The sequence below is a fragment of the Apium graveolens genome, chromosome 6 (assembly GCF_009905375.1).
Source record: "Apium graveolens cultivar Ventura chromosome 6, ASM990537v1, whole genome shotgun sequence".
In the NCBI taxonomy this organism is placed as follows: domain Eukaryota; kingdom Viridiplantae; phylum Streptophyta; class Magnoliopsida; order Apiales; family Apiaceae; genus Apium; species Apium graveolens.
This window is the reverse complement of record NC_133652.1, coordinates 270,013,881-270,032,826: the sequence shown is the minus strand read 5'-3', so window position 1 is coordinate 270,032,826 and position 18,946 is coordinate 270,013,881. Positions and strand designations below refer to the sequence as shown.

Below are 18,946 nucleotides of genomic sequence, written 5' to 3'. Positions count from 1 at the left end.
ATTTTATTATTTTATTATATTTTATTATTATTATTATTATATTTTATTATTATTATTATATTAAAACAAAGTAAATTAGTCAATTGTCACAATAGAAAAACTCTTTTTTTCATGAATGAACCACTACATATATATTAGTTGTTTATGCAAAAAAAAAATTAAAAATTTTATGTTCATTTACAACGATTTTATATTGAAATATGTTTTCAAATAAAAAACTAAAACAAACCAAAAAAAATGTATTCATTATATCACGGTTAGAGAGGGGAGATGTTGAGTATTTAGAGTGTTATATTAGTGTTTCGTTTGAATTTTTTAATTTAATTTTTTTTATAAATCAACCAAACCGATATAAATGTGTATATAAAATAGGCTAGGAATACAAAAATATTGTGATTATTAAAGTTCATTTACAATAATTTTATAGTAAAACTCATTTTTTAAAAGATGGTTGGCATGTTAAGTCATTTTTATTTTTTTTCCCCAAAAATTGAGCTATAATGATCTTTATATAATTATGAATTATTCATGTGCATAAAATATTGTGATTTTCAAAGCTCATTTTTAGTTGCTTTATAAAAAAATTAAAAAAAATAATATAATGCAATTATCTAATTATTTTGGGGCAAATGACTGTTAAATTTCACCAAAAAATTAAAAATGCCCCTTAACCTCATATGCCACTTCACTTTTAAATTATTAATATTTTAAGTCAATTAGGTCATAAACCTTCTCATTCTCACATTTTTCGTCACTTTTTCATCTCAAATTTTTCCTCCAAAACCTTTTTTCAAGATTTCATCTTCTTTCCAGCCAATATCAAGGTTTCACCTGTATAATTAAGTAATCTTATACTCTTTTTCAATTTATTTTTTTCTCTCTTTCACATGTTCTTTTTATGTGGGGCTGATTGTGCATGTTTATATAAACCGTTTTGTGTTGTGTATATAAATTCTAATGTATAAACTCTACAAATCTCATGTTTATGTAAGCCATTTTATGTTATTCTCTCAAATTTGTTTATAGTGTCTCTAATTTGTATTGCTTGTGTGTTTGTGTGTGTATTATATGTGTGTATATTATCTTCTTTTATGTCTTTATTTTGTGTGTGTGTTTATTTTGTTTGTGTACAAATCTATCCGCATTTATTGTATTTTGCTTTTATTATGTATCTGTGCCTGCTTGTATTTTTACGAGTGTATGTTTATGTATATTAATTTTATGATTCATAAGTGTTCGCATCTTACATTAAAGAAAACTACGGTGATATCACAATAAATGAAGCTGCTAAATAGAGGGGTCCAATTCCAAGAATAAATTCTCAAGGGTTGTTCGGTTTAGTACAGAATATCCAGCACATCCGACTCGTATAGACATTTTAAATGGAATATAAGTTATCCATTTATTATCATATGTAGACAACGGTGAAATGAGCATTTATTATACTTGAATAGTTGTGTTGATATTTATTTATAGTGTATGAAAACATAAGATAGAGGAGTTATGTCCATCTTATGTTAGTACAAAATTCCGGGATGGTCAGTGCAAGTTTTGGAGATGAGAAGAGCACTAACACAGATCAAAGTTGGGGGCTGAGAATAGGTCGAAGTTAATCAACTTGCATGGCTCAGGTGCAAGACCTTTTGAGTAAGTTGCTCAAGTAGTTACTTAATTTTTTTAATTTGTTGTATTGTTTTATTAGTGTTCTTTTTTATTATCCAATCAACCTCCTGCCACTAATCGACTCTTGATTTAATTGAGTTCAGACAATGAAAGAGGAGAATGGTCGACAAAAATCAAAACGTATTGACATTTGGAACAAAACTTATTCTCGAGTTGGTTCTGGAGTTGACGAAAATGGAAATCCGATCCACTACACCACTCAAATAGCTATGAAAATTGATGTAAGACTTTTAAACATAAACAATTATGTCTGAACTTTTAATTAGACATTTTATTATTTCCGTTTCTTTATAGTATTAGGTAATATAATGACATATTGGTAATACTTATTATTGGTTTGCTATCTAGAAATTTTAAAGGAAAAAGGTGTTGATCAGATCAACTTTGAGAGCGAATTGGAACCATTTGACTGTTGGCTGCAGGCCACAACACCTGGCTTGAGCAAGACGAAAAAGAGTAGGCTGATTGGTTATCCACGTGTTCCAGTTTGTCATCTTTTACAAGACATAACTCAAAATTATAAACAGCGGATCATAAACAATGGAGGCTATCCAATTGAAGGTAAGATTCTGCCTTTTTTTGTCTATAAACTTCAAAATTTAAGGATATTAACAGAGTGGTAATAGGCAATTGTTACTTAGATAAACTGATTGGCCATTTTTTATGTTTATTTCTGCATTTCCTTCTTAAACTTTCAAGGTTTAGTTTTGGTTATATTATAACAATTTTCTTGGTAACCATTGTCCTGTGTTAGTAGTTGTCTTTATGTAGTTTACTTGTATCAATTAATTATAAATCTTTGCTTTATAATCACCATAGAAAAAATAAAGGTCACTCATAAAATTATGTACAGTTATAAACATAGCTATGCCTTGTTTTAAATTAAAGTTTGTCAACATTTTTTTAAGTAAAGTCTCTTTAAATTTTTAAGCTTATACTATAAGTAGTCAGGTTACTTTTCATATACACGCTTTCTAGGTAACTGAAAATTGATAGCCAGAGCTTAAGTTCTTCATTTACAATAATTTTATAGTAAAACTCATTTTTTAAAAGATGGTTGGCATGTTAAGTCATTTTTATTTTTTTCCCGAAAAATTGAGCTATACTGATCTCTATATGATTATGAATTATTCATGTGCATAAAATATTGTGATTTTCAAAGCTCATTTTTAGTGGCTTTATAAAAAAATTATATAATGCAATTATCTAATTAAGTTGGTCAATTATTTTTGGGCAAATGACGGCTAAATTTTACCAAAAAATTAAAAATTCCCCTTAATCTCATATGCTACTTCACTTTTAAATTATTGATATTTTAAGTCAATTACGTCATAAACCTTTTCATTCTCACCTTTTTCCTCACTTTTTCATCTCAAATTTTTCCTCCAAAAACCTTTTTCAAGATTTCATCTTCGTTATTTCACCTGTGTAATTAAGTAATCTTATACTCTTTCTCACTTTATTTTTCTCTCTCTTTCACATGTTCTTTTTATGTGGGGCTGATTATGCATGTTTATATAAACCGTTTTGTGTTGTGTATATAAATTCTAATGTATAAACTTTACAAATCTCATATTTATGTAAGCCATTTTGCGTTATTCTCTCAAATTTGGTTATTGTGTCTCTAATTTGTATTTGAGGCTGGTGTGTTTGTGTGTATATTATATGTGTATGTATTATCTTCATGTGTGTCTTCATTTTGCATGTGTGTTTATTTTGTGTGTGTACAAATCTATCGGCATTTATTGTATTTTGCTTTAATTATGTATGTGTGCTTGCTTGTATTGTTAGGTGTGTATGTTTATGTATATTAATTTTATGGTTCATAAGTGTTCGCATCTTATATTATTTTTCAAAAATTCTGAATTTTATGAGAAGCTCTGTGTGGGTTACTTAAAGTTAATTGATATTGTTATCATTATTGAGTTTATTTTAACTCACACTATATTTTTTCGTGAAGATAAATTTATTAAACATTAATTGATAAAAATTTTGTGTTGGGCTAATATTGTGTAGTTCAATTGTTTCGTGTTGATAAACAGGGGGCGTGTGTGTGTATTATTTTATTTAGGATAACCATTGCCAAAAAAAATATGTGTTAGATATATTTGATAATGTCATGTCTAATATGATTTGTGTTTAGTTTTTTCAGATCTTACTTAAACAGGACAAATCAGTACTTAACTGGAAATCAGCACTTATACTGAAGACGAACTTAAGTTATCAGTACTTAAGGTTCAGGAGATATCTATCAGGAGATAATATTAGGACTTAAGGAAACTTTCAGATAAGGAAGGCGGCTGATTGACAGGAAAGAAGATCAAGACAAACGCAAGAAGAGATATGCATGAAGAAGGAATTCTATGAAGAATAGAATACTTGGAAGAAAAGATAACTGATTGATATATTTTAGAAAACAGAATTATATTCCATATCAATTAGCGATTATCTTGTAACTATATAATATATAAACACATACATAGGGTTTACACTATAAGTGTTATTATAATCGAGAATAATATTCATTGTAACCCTAGCAGCTCTCGTGATATTTGTTCGTCACTGAGAGATGACAGTTCTACATTGTAACAGAGTTTAATAAAGTTTGTTTTCTGTTACTTGTGTTCTTTAAATTCGATTTGATTGTGCTATACACTGTATTCAACCCCCTTCTACAGTGTGTGTGACCTAACAATATGCAATTGTGATGATAGGATCATGCCAAGAACTAAGGGAAACATACCGCAAAAGGTTAGTATTAAGGGCAACAAGAGACAAGTGTCGAAGGAACATGACAAGGGAGTGTAAGTTTTATAGAACTAGAGGAAGGGGAAGGCTTGAGTCACTTTGGCGCCTAAGAAAAATATTCACAAGCGTAAGGGTATGGGGAAGAAACAATGACAAGGAGGCAGAAGATACAAGTTTTTAAAGAAAACTACGGTGATATCACAATGAATGAACCTGCTAAATAGAGCGGTCCAAAGCCAAGAATAAATTCTCAAGGGTTGTTCGGTTCGGTACAGAATATGAAGCACATCCGACTCGTATAGATATTTTAAATGGAATATTATTTATCCATCAATTATCATATGTAGACAACCGTGTAATGAGCATTCACTATTCTTGAATAATTGTGTTTATATTTATTTATAGTGTATGAAAATATAAGATAGAAGAGTTCTGTCCATCTTATTTTAGTAGCAAATTCTAGGATGGTCTATGCATGTTTTGGAGATGAGAAGAGCACTAACATAGATCAAAGTTGGGGGCTGAGAATAGGTCGAAGTTAATCAACTTGCATAGCTCAGGTGCAAGACCTTTTGAGGAAGTTACTCAAGTAGTGCCTTAATTTTTTTAATTTGTTGTATTGTTTTATTAGTGTTATTTTTTATTATCCAATCAACCTTCTACCACTAATCGACTCTTGATTTGATTGAGTTCAGATAATGAAAGAGGAGAATGGTGGACAAAAACCAAAACTTATTGACATTTGGAACTAAACTTATTCTCGAGTTGGTTCTAGAGTTGACGAGAATGGAAATCTGATCCACTACACCACTCAAACAGCTATGAAAATTGATGTAAGACTTTTAAACATAAACAATTATGTCTGAACTTTTAATTAGACATTTTATTATTTGCGTGTCTATATAGCATTAGGTAATATAATGACATATTGGTAATACTTATTTTAGGTTCGCTATCTAGCAATTTTAAAGGAAAAAGGTGTTGATCAGATCAACTTTGAGAGCGAATTGGAACCATTTGACTGTTGGCTACAAGCCACAACACCTGGCTTGAGAAAGACGAAAAAGGGTAGGCTGATTGGTTATCCACGTGTTCCGTCTTGTCATCTTTTACAAGACATAACTCAAAATTATAAAGAGCGGATCATGGACAATGGAGGCTATCCAATTGAAGGTAAGATTCTGCCTTTTTTCGTCTATAAACTTCAAAATTTAAGGATGTTAACAGAGTGGTAATAAACAATTGTTACTTATATAAACTGATTGGCCATTTTTTAAGTTTTGTTTTCTGCATTTCCTTCTTAAAGTTTCAAGGTTTAGTTTTGGTTATATTATAACAATTTTATTGGGAACCATTGTCCTATGTTAGTAGCTGTTTTTGTGTAGTTTACTTGTATTAATTAATTATAAATCTTTGCTTGAAAGTCACCCTAGAAAAAACAAAGGTCACTCATAAAATTATGTTTAGTTATATACATAGCTATGCCTTGTTTTAAATTAAAGGTTTTCATCATTTTTTTAAAGTAAAGTCTCTCTAAATTTTTGAGCTTATACTATAAGTAGTCAGGTTACTTTTCATATACACGCTTTCTAGGTAACTGAAAATTGATAGCGAGAGCTTAAGTTCTTTAAACAGTTTTTCAGATGATAATCTGCAACATTGGCTAGGAACTGAAATTGAAAAGAAGAATTAAAACTCGATACTAGTCAGGAACAAAATACCTACCTTTCCGGTGACTGCGTATATATATGACTACACAATAGAAATAAAAGAACATTAAGATAAAAGAATTTAAGTCAACACAATTTATAGATTTCTATTTTGTATAAAACATATTACCTCCAGTTTTTTTAGTTTGGAAAGTGAGTTGGAAAAAGCTGAAAATGAGGTTATAGGCCGTGAAAAGAGAAAGCTTGATCTCTTCGACAAGCTTGTTGTATTAGAAGGCCTGGTTGATCCTTCGGAATTTTAGGGTGGATATAAGCACCTCTAGTAATGACAAGCAGACCAGCTATTAAGATTTTACATATTTATATAATTCATTATATAGAGTTCCTTGCTTTTATAAGGTACAATAGGTTTTGTTATAATTTAAATGAAATCCTCAATTCATTTCTGATTTGTAACCAACTAATATGAAATTCTTATAAATTATAGGATCTTTCTTCATTGTGATAAATTTGATCACACATATCAAAACCTGCATTTTAGGAATAATTTAAAATATAAAATAGGTCAAAGAACTAAACAAATAAAGATACGTCAAGCTTTAAAATGATTTAAATTAAAAAGTTGCAAGTGCAACTAATAAGTAAATTTCAACTAGTGTCATGGACTTCAACTTATATACAAATTCAGTTTAATGAATCAGATAAAAATATCATGATGTAACTAACCAAATCCAACACCTTATGCTTAATGATTTATGTTTTGTATAAATAAGATATTTTGTATATCTTAGGTTTAGTGGAGCAACAACAGTCAGAGAGTTAAATTGAAAGTCTTAACACAATACAAGTTACTAGCCTCAGTTAAAGACATACAAGTTTAAAATTAATAAAAAATTCAGAATTTTTAATTTATGGGATTATAAGTTACTAGCCTGAGTATGAACCATTAGAGACTATTGTATCACTTTGTTTTCTTAAAATAATCTAAAGTAAAAAAACTATTATTGTTACAAAATGTCATATATGTATTTGTCAGGATCCACTTTTTTCATGAATGACATGAGCCTACAAGCATTGAGTGTATTTTTTTTACTTTGTACATTTAACTTTCTTCAGTAAAATATCTATAAATTAGTTGCATCTAATTGTGGATAGTGATTATATTAAATTATTAAGATTATTCATTTCTCGAGATTAAGAATACGCTTTGTATGTTTTGTTTATATGTTATGCTTGCACTTAAGATAGTTGTTTAAGTACAGTGCTATTTGGTATTCATAACTGTGGATCGATTGATTAACAGTATTTTTCCCGTTTTGCTGGTGGTATGTTTGCTATTATGAAAATATTGAGATATCTATTGAATACAAAATCGATATTTTGCATGATGATAGAAGTTGTTTGGTTGCTTTCTTTTTTTGGCAATACTTGTTTTTCGTTGGTTTTAGAAGTTTAGTCTAATTGAATGCGGAGCATATTTGAAATTCTGTACATGGACTGATTTACCTTCTGCAATTTGAGTTTATAGTCTTCAAGACATTGTTATCTATTGTTAGATACTATAGCAGCTAATCTACAGGAAGCCTTGGTAAAATTTAAGGTTAAATAACACAGTGATTGAGAGTACTTTTTTTTGCTGGTCTACGGCTAGTTGTTAGATACTATAGCAGTTAGTCTACGGCTTTAACCAACACCAAAAATGTGTTGCTATAGACCCCAAAAAATGTTTCTATAGGCAAAAATGGGTCTATTGTAACACATTTTCGGTTTTGGGTCTAAGGCCGTTACTATAGGTATCTAACCTTACACCAGTGTCAATCTATATCAACACAACAAAATATGTTATAATAGATATCAATTGTAACAGAATTTTCAGAGTATAGCAACACAGACATGGTGTTGCAATAGGTATACTAACCGACAAAAAAATGGGCCCCACATGTGGGCCCCGCATGGGCATGACACGTGACATGACACGTGGCAGGGTCCCACTGGTGGGACCCACATGTGGGGCCCACATATGGGCCCTTTATCATCTATGGCAACACACCTATTGCAACACCTTTAATATTGCAAAAAAGAAATTTATGTGCATAATTTAGCACCCTATTGCAACATACTAATAGGCTATTACAACACCTGAATTATAAAAATTGAAATATACTTTTCAAATACTTGATTTCCCATAAATTCAACAACATTAACAACCAATTCAATTCATCCAAGCAGTCTTAACTACACATCCTACCATTACATTTTGTCCAACCAACAATTACAATCCAACACACCAAAGTATAACTTAAGAAATACAAGTACTCTTTCTAAGAACTAAACGTACAAGATAACGCAAAAGCATACAAGTCTTTGAAAATAACGTAGAAGAGAGATAATAAATGGCTAAAGTATTACAACACGCGTAAGAGGAGTACCATCAGCTCCCGTGTCACCTGAAATTGTCCGACAATTATGAGCCATGTCAATGTTCAACCCGGGGTTTGCTACAAGTAATTTCTGCAGGACCAAGCTCACGTTGTCTTGAACCTTCTTAACCTTGGCAACTTCATCAGAGAGCTTCCTGTTAAACTTTTCTTCGACTTCTTCAACAACATCCTGTTAAACAAATAAAAATATATAAAACCCAATTCTCTTTGCAAACCTGATGGCTTTTCATATTAAAGTATAAGAATCTAATTTCCTAAATTAATTATCATTGAAAACAAGCAAACATACCATAGATAAGTAGACAACAAGTCATCCTGCAATGCAGAAAGCAGCTGACATTCTCATAGCCTATATTTATAGGCCAGCAAAATAAGAAACAAAACAAAATAGCTAAATAAATTCAAGCACAAAACAACAGTCTAAATGTATCACAAGTTAAAGAAATATTATATAATAAGGCTGGTAGAATGTCATTGAGTTGTACCTTTTGCGGGCTGTTGAATTCCTATGCAAAGTCCTCTCAGCTACCGCACGACTTACAAACTCAATAAAGCTATAGCCTTCAGGCTGACCAGTTGACTTGTTACGGATAACTTTTACAGACAAAACCTACAAATAATAATAACCTTCAGTCTATAAAATAGAGTAATATGCAAAATTTTAATGTTTTAAATAAAGACAACACAAAATTAATAAATAGACTCATAAAACTTGTCGGACCTGTCACGTTTGACATCAGTAGACCACTTGATAGCTTCTATTGACTTGACGAACTCTGCAGCTACGTTTCCCGAATTATCGGACTCGTCGAGGTTGATCTTCCAAGAGCAGTAGGGGAAAAATAACTAACAATGCATCAGACATAAAATGCTACTTCATTCGGATAAAACTTATAGACCCTGATGATGTGAAAGATCCTATTTAATTGTATTAAAAGGATATTTCACATCATATGGAGTTTTATTCGAATGATGTAGCATCTTACGTTTGATACAATGTGAGATTTTTTCTCGTCTTTTCACTCTCCATGCTAGCCTAAGTCAAAATCAATTAAATCAAAGACCACTAGAGCTCTGAACCTCAAAAAAAGACAACAATGCACAAGCGGAATTGATGGAGATATCTGTTATAAAACTTAAAATGGTAACTAGAATAACCTACCAAAACTGACATGGCCCTAGTAAAAAATGTTTAGGGTACCTGTCTTGGTACTTCTTTTCTGCGTCTCATACTTCTCATAATTCTGCAATAAATGAGGCTGAATCTTGACAAACTCCAACTAGTTCTCCATCAAGAAGAATCAAACTCTTCCCATGAAGTGAAGTCGAAGTATCATTGACCAACTTCTCCATCCCATATTCTACCAATTTGTCCATAAATGGTTCCAAGAACGAGAGCATTCCATAATACATAATCCAAATATAAATCTGTCATGGATATCCAAACAGATGACAGCACAATTGAAACAACAATCAGTGAAAGTGCTACATAATAAACAGTGTCTTTATTCAAGACAGTCAAGATAGTGTACCTATTAACACCATCCAATAGTTCTTGGTTGTGTGGATCGTGTTTCAACCCTGCTTGATATATTTCCAAAGCTTTGTCATAATCTTTCATGAGAAATTGTGCAACACCTTTTCTGGTATATCCCTTGGAGAATGTGGGATCAAACTCAATACACTTCTCTGAATCCTTCAATCCCTCGGGTAATGCCCCTAGTTTTGTATAGCAAGTTGCTTTGTTGCTGCATGCCTGTACAAGTTAGTAACAGGTAGATGTAAAAGATGCAACGCAATTCTATCACATACCCACATAAACACAATTTATTAACAGCATATTAATTATGACATTGACAAAACTTATGATCCTTTGGATTCCTCCTCAATGATTCTGTTTACTGCTTAATTGCTTCGGGATACTTTTGCTGCTTAAAAAATTTGTTACCTGGTGGAACATGTTATCCGTTAACCACTCATGCAACAGATTATATTAAGGTGTAGCATTATAAAGGGAGTAGATCATATTGAAGTATAGCATTATACGGGTAACCCCAGGGTAAAAAGAAAAAAATGTATTACCTTTCTCTCGCTCCTCGTCTGCTATTTTTGGATCAAAATACTCCAGTTGCTCTAGATCTTTCTTTACTTTCTCAGCATCATTAAGTTTCTTCAGTGTATCCAGATTACGATGCTCTGTCAAAGCTTTCTGAAATGTCTCAATGGCAGGTTCATAGTCCTTGGAGCATTTGGCCATTTTCACCAAAGCAGTCCCATTCCTCGTCAAAGCCTTTGCAATCATCTTGAAGTCTAATATGAGTTTTCTGCCTCTTTCAACAGCTTTGTCGCAATCTTTAATGCACTTCTCATACTGGTGGAATTCGTTAACTAAATTAAAAGCAGATTTTAATAGTATTTTTACATCTTAACTGAAATAAAAGTTTCAGTAGCAACATTTTTTAATCCGGCTTCTTTAACCTAAAGTGACTTCCTATTATGAGTAAAATTCGATTCCAATGGCACACTCAATAACCTGAGTAGGATATGCCCAAAGAACTAAGAAGCAATTAAAGGTGTGGTAGGAGCATATAGGATTTCATGATATATAGCATACAAAAATATTATCAATTTATTATTAGATCAGATAATATAAATAAAATAATCAAATTAAATCAAATGCATAACTTATTCATGTAACACAAAAAATTAGACTTAACAATTTTATTTGGATGATAAAACTGCGAATTAAATTAATACTTTGCTTAATTTCGAGTTTTAAAAAAAAGTTTAGCAAATAACAGTACTAGAACAGTAAATATTTCTACAGAAAGCCTTCAAATAACAACAACCTAGCAAGCACAAGTTGTCAAATTTATTCAAATTATCTCCAAACCAAGTATAGACTATCACAATAACAAAAAAGAATATATCAAACTTTAAGCACGCTAAATTACAAAAAACAATTCAATTTTCAAATACGTAATGCATAAAGATTGAATGTTTAACAACATACCTTCCCCATTTCCAAATAAACAGCAGCCCTATTTGTCAAAAATGAAATATCCGTATCATCCAATTCAACAGCCTGACTATAACACTTAATCGCATTCTCAAAATCCTTCTTCTTATAAGCCACATTACCCGCCTCTTTCTCAAAATCCTTCTTCTTATAAACTAACTCTTCGAATTCGGTCGAGGTCTCTGCATTTGTACAATTTTTTTATAAGAACTTAAACAAGCAACACAAACTAAAAAAAGAACAGAAAAAGAACTAAAATAATTATGATCTTTTGTGATTCTTGGGCTTCTGTAGAAGTCATTCAAGTTGTTCAAGTTTAGTTTTTTAAACTTTTTACAGAATGAGTAACATTAGAAGTATGGCATGAGACCAATCAATAAGAAAAAGAAAGCGTTCTTCTGAAATTATTTGCGCAGGAATATAATCGTTCAGAATTATAGGAAGCCCTCGAATCAATACTTTTGCAATTGTAGCTGGTCCAGCCGAAAAACCAAGAAGCAGAATTAGTACATGTTTGAAACTGAATCAAGTAGATAGTCTCAGGAGAGAAGATCAAACATACTTTTGATATAATACAGTCACAAGCACCCATCCATTTCTCCATTTGCTTCTCAAAACCTCTAATTTGTAATGAACAAGAAAGCATTGACTTAAGGCCATATACAAAAGTAGTCATGGACCAAGTCTGATTTAATTCTTCCATGATATAGTTTTAGTAGACAACAGAAATATACTGGGAATATGAACAGAGCACTGCAAGTCTGCAACACTCCAATAAACCTCTAATACAAGTTATACAACAAACATCGAGCCCAGACAACATACACTGATTCCAAAATAAACCACAAACTAACAGTACTTGATCACTAACAATGAGAAAGAAAAATTCACAAAAAATGCAACGATTTTCGCTGAAATAGCAAGAAACCGATATTTCTCCATGACTTCAGATAACCCCACAAAAGTATTTCCAATCCCAAAAATAACCCTCCACAAAAAAAGATGCACACCAAAAGTCCACCGGCACCCACAAACAACAAACTATTCCTCTTCCAAAACGCCTCAATCTGCAACCCCACGGCTTCCTAATACCTCGAAACCACATTCTTCGCAACACTTACCGGTTTTTCAACAACCCCTTTCACACACTTACCATAAGCATTTCCCTCCACATTAAACCCCTTTTTCAAAAAATTCCTAAACCCTAACAAAACCAAATTAGATTTTGGGTTCAATTGAGGGCCTGGGTTTTTCAAGATTTTTGACCAGAAAACATCCATGGTATGAAATTGTGTGTTTTTACTTTAGGTTGGTGAGCAAAGAAGTGAGAAATGCCGGTGGAATTAGCAATTGGGTGGGAATTTAATGAGGGTTTTGAAGAGATTAGATGGCGATGAAGACATTGAATGATCAAATTTGATGTGGGTCTTGACATTTTTTGAAGTTTAGATTCACGCAAAGCACAAACTCAGTAGACAAATAGTGTGCACACCAGGTGTTTGACGAATTGACTACAAGAAAGAAATAGATAGTTCGATCGTGTAAATATATAGAAGTGTGGGAGTGAGTATACAGTTGGTGAAAAGTTCATCGTGGGTTTGGAAAGTCCACTAGCTCGGCCGCTCAAATAATGTATAACATAGATTTATCTCAGCTTATTAGTTTAACTTGTATAGGGCCAGTGAATGAAGGGGGAGAGAGGCGAGTTTATCTGTTTAGCCGCCCAATCCAATTTGTCAGCAGTCCAGCTTATATCAATTCATTTTTTAATTTTATAAATTTTATAATTTATTTAAATCATACGTACGAATATTATCATTAATTTATTAAATTAATTAATTTATGAAAAAGTAATAGTACTACAAGGTGTTATTTTTTATAAAATATTTTAGTGATATCAAGTAATTTTTTTATTTTATTAAATTAATTATAAAAACATATTCATTTAATTTTAAATTATAATAAAATATTTCAATTTCTATAAATATAAGAATAATTTGTTTATATTTTGGGCTTTCACTTTCCAAAAAACTCTACAAACTATTTTATTCAAATATACTACTTTTATAGATAAATTTAAAATTCCATTCCAAAGACTGGTCCATCTACACATTCCAAATACAGAGTATTTCGGGGACTTTTAATATATACTATTTTTTATATCCCCGTTAAAAAAGAAAAATAAATGAGATCTTAATGCTTGGGGTATGAAATGGTTCTACATTTATGTATAGAAAAGGATGGTCAATGAAGACAGCAATAAGAGTAAATACTAGAGCAGGTACACACAAGCACATAAGGATGTACAAAATGGAACACATTTAGTATTCTTATATTGTATTAACACATAAACCTGCCCACGAAAAGTAATTAAAACAAGTTACCGCACAACTCAACCTTTTGATTCTCGCGTTACTTAGTGATATCCAACAATTTCATAGAAATATATTTACATAATTAATGATTTATGAAGAAAGCATATATATTACAATCCAATAATTATAATCGTAAACAAATACCTTGCAAAATCTGGTTGTTCAGCATGTATAAATTGATTGACTAACATATGTACTCATATACATTACGGCTTAGCCAGAAAAACCAATAGATATGTCCTCAGAATATCAATCTTACAAGCAATTTTGTCAGATACTGGAGCATCTAGATGAAAGATGCTCAATGACCAAACAAACTCCCCCAAAATCTATAACTCCTTTGCGTTTAAATCAAACAAGTCAAAAATCTGCATAAGAGATTACTACATTAGTACGAAGGAAAATTGATTTTTTTTGTGTTCTTGTTTCCCAGAACCGCATAGTAACTAATGTCATTACAACTCACAGCAGATATATATCACCATTTAGAATATATTTTTATGAACAGGAATAAAAGAAAAGCCATAATCAGTAATGATCGTTCTTGTGCATAACATAACCTGTCGGGAAAGAGATTCTTCATATTCCTGTTCCCGAACAGCGCAAACCAAAACTCTTCCTAAAGCCAAGACAAAAATTACTTCAAGATTAAAAATAATATATATTGTAAACTAATCGAATTACTATATCAAACTTCAGAAGACCCGGGATGGAGGATTTATGAATAGTATATGTCCATATGCCCAAGATATGACTTAAAGTCATATTCTGAATTAGATATACGCACCTTGTGGATGAAACCATCATTAATAATTAAATTGCTTAGTTATTTGAAAAGCTTGTGCAAGGCTTCAACTTCACTGACAGAAACTGTAGACATGATAACTTATTTAAGAACAATACTTCGACTGTAGAAACATGTTCTGCAAAATCCAACCCTAATGACGTATCTGCATGTTTAGGTTCTTCAATTGAAGGTGAATAAAGGAAATTTAAGCGATTTTTAACTGTATGCCTACAGTCTTTTATAGTTATGAATTTGTAGGTTAAGAGCTCGAGCTCTGTGGTTGAACTCATTACCCAAATATTAGCCTATGATTCAAGGGCACAAACTAGTCGTGCATCGGATATCTAGAAACTACAACTTTGTGCTTAAACATAACTTAATTTCTAAGCAGCTCATAAATAACATATACTTAAATTTGGTGAAGTACATAAATTTAATAAGAGCATTAACAACATATACTCCAGAAGTGAAGGGACTACTCACAAGATATTTCAGATGCAAGTATAGTTGGCTCCTCATAACGGGGTGTATATTTTGTTCTCTTTGAAAAAAAACATCCCATTATACTGGAAATGTGAAATGCAAGAGGAACAAGAAGCTAACCGGAAAGATAAGTATAACATTTGTGTCAATTTCCTGATTCAAGAGGTAAAATTCTTTAAAAATAAAACTTTTAAGTACGAGCAAACCACATCTCTTAGTCCTTCAAAATCAAGATCCCATTTTGGACTATCCAAAAGATTGAATTGTCTCTCACTCCCTTGTGAATCATGGCTTCCTTCTACAAGAAAAAAAAGGCAATTAACACAAGGTTAATAACACACGCACATACAAAAATAAAAAGTCATCTACCAATATCCCATTATAGGTATAAGCCTACAAACTTAACAAATACACAAGAGTAAGCCATGAATTAAATAAATTACACTAAAAGTACATATCAATTGTCCGTAGTTTTATAAACTATTATAACAAGCATACATAAACATAAACATATAGTAAATGGAGATTTAAATCAAAATAAAAATTTATAAGCATAAATATCTATATATAGTAAAAGGATGAACTCGACAAAATCGTTTATCAGAGATCAAGAACACTACCCACTCGCAGTCGTCTCGAAGAACATAGAGTAAATACAACTTCAATTGATTAGAAGCAGTAAAGATCGAAAAACACCCATTTTGTATCCTATTGGAGCACGAAACACATCCTAAAAAATGAAGCCCTCTAGGAAACATCCCTATCTAATCCATATTAACAATAAAGAGAGAAAAACGAAATTCTAAACACCAAAAGAGACGTCGAGGGAGAGGAAGACGGAGGAAGGAGAGAGTCACACTCAAAAAGTTATACTTCAATAAACCCTATTTTGCGGCCCTATTTTTTTTGGTTAAAATTTCGACCACCCGCTCCCCAATTTTCACCTCCTGCCTCCAATTTCATCTCATGGCCCAAGTTCTAATCAAAATAAACAACCTGATCCAACTTTTTTATTGAAATTTATATTATTAATTTATATTTTCTTTAAATAAATATTGTTTTGATTTTTTTTTATGAAAAATGAAGAAATTCAAAAACATATAAACGTTGTAAATAAAACCACTAATGACTTGTTAAGTTTTATTAAATATTTAATTTATCAATATATTATAAATCACTCAACTAATATTAATAACTTTTAAAAATAAATGAAATATGTATTTTAATTATTAATTCATTTCCATGAAAATATTTATTAATTATTCAAATAAAAAATCATCTTTAATTATATATGACATTTTGGTAACACATTGTAACTATAAAGCAACATCAACAAAGAGGGGTTACAATAGACATTTGTTTAGAAAGCTAATACTACACTTTTCTGTGCAACCCAGTGTGAAGGGTTGCAACATGCAATCTATGGCATAGTGAGAACTAAGAATATACCACAAAAGGTTAGTATTAAGGACAACAAGAGACATGTTTCGAAGGAACATGATAAGGGAGTGCAAGTTCAGAGAACTAGAGGAAGGGGAAGGCTTGAATCAATTTGGCGTCTAGGAAAAATATTCACAAGCGTAAGGGTAAAGGGAAGAAACAATGACAAAGAGGCAGAAGATACAATTTTTTAAAGAAATTTACGATGATATCACAAGGAGGGAAGCTGTTAGTTATAAACATAGCTTGGCCTCGTTTGAAATTAGAGGTTGTCATCATTTTTTTATATAAACCCTCTCTAAATTTTCAAGCTTATACTGTAATTAGTCAAGATACATCACATACACACGCATTCTAGGTAACTAAAAATTGATAGTGAGAGCTTAATTTCTCTAAACAGGTTTTTCAGATGATAATCTGTAACATTGGATAGGAACTAAAATTGAATATAAGAATTATAACTCCATACTAGTCAGGAACGAAATACGTACCTTTCCGGTCACTGCGTATATACAAGACTGCACAATATAAACAAAAGAAATTTAGGATTAAAGAATTTAAGTTAACAAAATTTGTAGGTTTCGACTTTTTATAAAATAGAAATACCACCAGTTTTTTCGGTTTGGAAAGTGAGTTGAAAAAAGCTAAAAATGAGGTTACAAGCCTTGAAAAGGAAAAGCTTGATCTCTTGGACAAACTTGTTGTATTAAAAGGACTGGTTGATCATTCTGAATTTTAGGGCGGATATAAGCACCTCTAGAAATGACAAGCAGACTAGCTATTAAGATTTTACATATTTGTATAATAAATTATATAGAGTTCCTTTCTTCAATAAGATACAGTAGGCTTTGTTATATTTTAAATTGTAATCCTTAATTCATTGTTGATTTGTAACCAACTAATCTGAAATTTGTATAATTTTTAAGATCTTTTTTCAATATGATAAATTTGATCACACATATAAGAGCCTACAATTTAAAAATAATTTAAGTTATATAATAGGTCATAGAACTAAATAAACATAGATAGGTCATGCTTTAGATATAATTTATTTAAAAAAAGTTACAGGTGCCACTAATAAGTAAATTTGTACTAGTGTCATGGACTGCAACTAGAATACAAAATTCAGTTTTATAAATCAGATAGAAATATCATGATGTACCTAACCAAATCCAACACCTTAGGCTTAATGATATATATTTTGTATAATAAGATATTTTATATATCATAAGTTTAATGGAGCAACAACAGTCACATAGTTAAATTGGAAGTCTTAAAATAATACAAGGCTTAAAATTAATAAAAAAATAGAATTTTAATTTATGAGATTAAGTTACTAGCCTGAGTATGAACCATCAGAGTCTATTGTATCACTTTGATTTCTTAGAATAATCTGCAGTAAACACATTATTCTTGTTACAAAACTTTGTATATGAATTAGTCAGGATCCACTTTCTTTCATGAATGACATTAGCCTGCAAGCATTGAGTGTATTTTTTTAACTTTTTATATTTAGCTTTTTTCAGTAAATTGCATCTAATTATGAATAATGATTATATTAACTTATTAATATTATTCATTTCTCGAGGTTACGAATACGCTCTATCTATTTTGTTTATACGATATGCTTGCACTTAAGATAGTTGTTTAAGTAAAGTGTTATTTGATATTCATAATTGTGGACTGATTGATTAACCGTATTTTTTGTCCGTCTTGCTGGTGGTATGTTTGCTATTATGAAGATGTTGAGATGTCTATTAAATACAAACTGGATATTTTGCATGATGATAAAAGTTGTTTGGTTGCTTTATTTTTTTGGAATTCCTAGATCATCAACATAGACCGCAATCGCAGTAAAATCACCATTCAATTTTGTTTTAGTGAACATTGAATAGTCTTGTTTAGATTGAATATAACAAGTTTTAATTAAATATTGAGACAACTCAACCTTCCATTCTCTGGTAGCTTGTCTCAAACCATATATGGATCGTCTTAATCTGAAAACAAATCCTGACGGAACTTTGTAACCTGGAGGAGGAACCTGTACAATTTTTCCTCTACATAGCCATGCAAAAATGCATTATTTATATCACACTGATGAATTTCCCAATTCCTGGAAGCAGTAAGAGCATTCAACACCCTAATAGTAGTAAAACAAACCACGAGATTAAAATTACATTTATATTTTTTTCCATTTATCTGTATATCTCCCCTAGCTACCAATCTGGCCTTGCATTTATTTTAAAAACAATCTAGATTGAATTATGTTTTGCATACCCATTTACATCCAATTGTAGACT

At 31.0% G+C, this 18,946-nt stretch overlaps 1 protein-coding gene across 4 annotated transcripts; it reads right to left on the bottom strand.

Annotated features, from left to right (window-relative positions):
* Positions 1 to 8,268: 8,268 nt before the first annotated feature.
* LOC141667472 (hsp70-Hsp90 organizing protein-like) lies at positions 8,269 to 13,272 on the bottom strand. Of its 4 annotated transcripts, none has more exons than XM_074473977.1 (9): positions 12,021 to 13,272; positions 11,556 to 11,743; positions 10,625 to 10,913; positions 10,075 to 10,298; positions 9,744 to 9,970; positions 9,264 to 9,578; positions 9,028 to 9,152; positions 8,832 to 8,891; positions 8,269 to 8,711 (listed from the first exon to the last, which is right to left on the bottom strand). In XM_074473977.1, the coding sequence occupies exons 1-4, from the start codon at positions 12,262 to 12,264 to the stop codon at positions 10,219 to 10,221; spliced, it is 801 nt and encodes a 266-aa protein (XP_074330078.1). In that variant the 5' UTR covers positions 12,265 to 13,272; the 3' UTR covers positions 8,269 to 8,711; positions 8,832 to 8,891; positions 9,028 to 9,152; positions 9,264 to 9,578; positions 9,744 to 9,970; positions 10,075 to 10,218. The 4 variants fall into 4 exon arrangements, with proteins under 4 accessions (XP_074330078.1, XP_074330079.1, XP_074330081.1 ...); XM_074473978.1 differs by having other exon boundaries at positions 9,264 to 9,573; XM_074473980.1 differs by having other exon boundaries at positions 10,075 to 10,290.
* Positions 13,273 to 18,946: the final 5,674 nt, after the last annotated feature.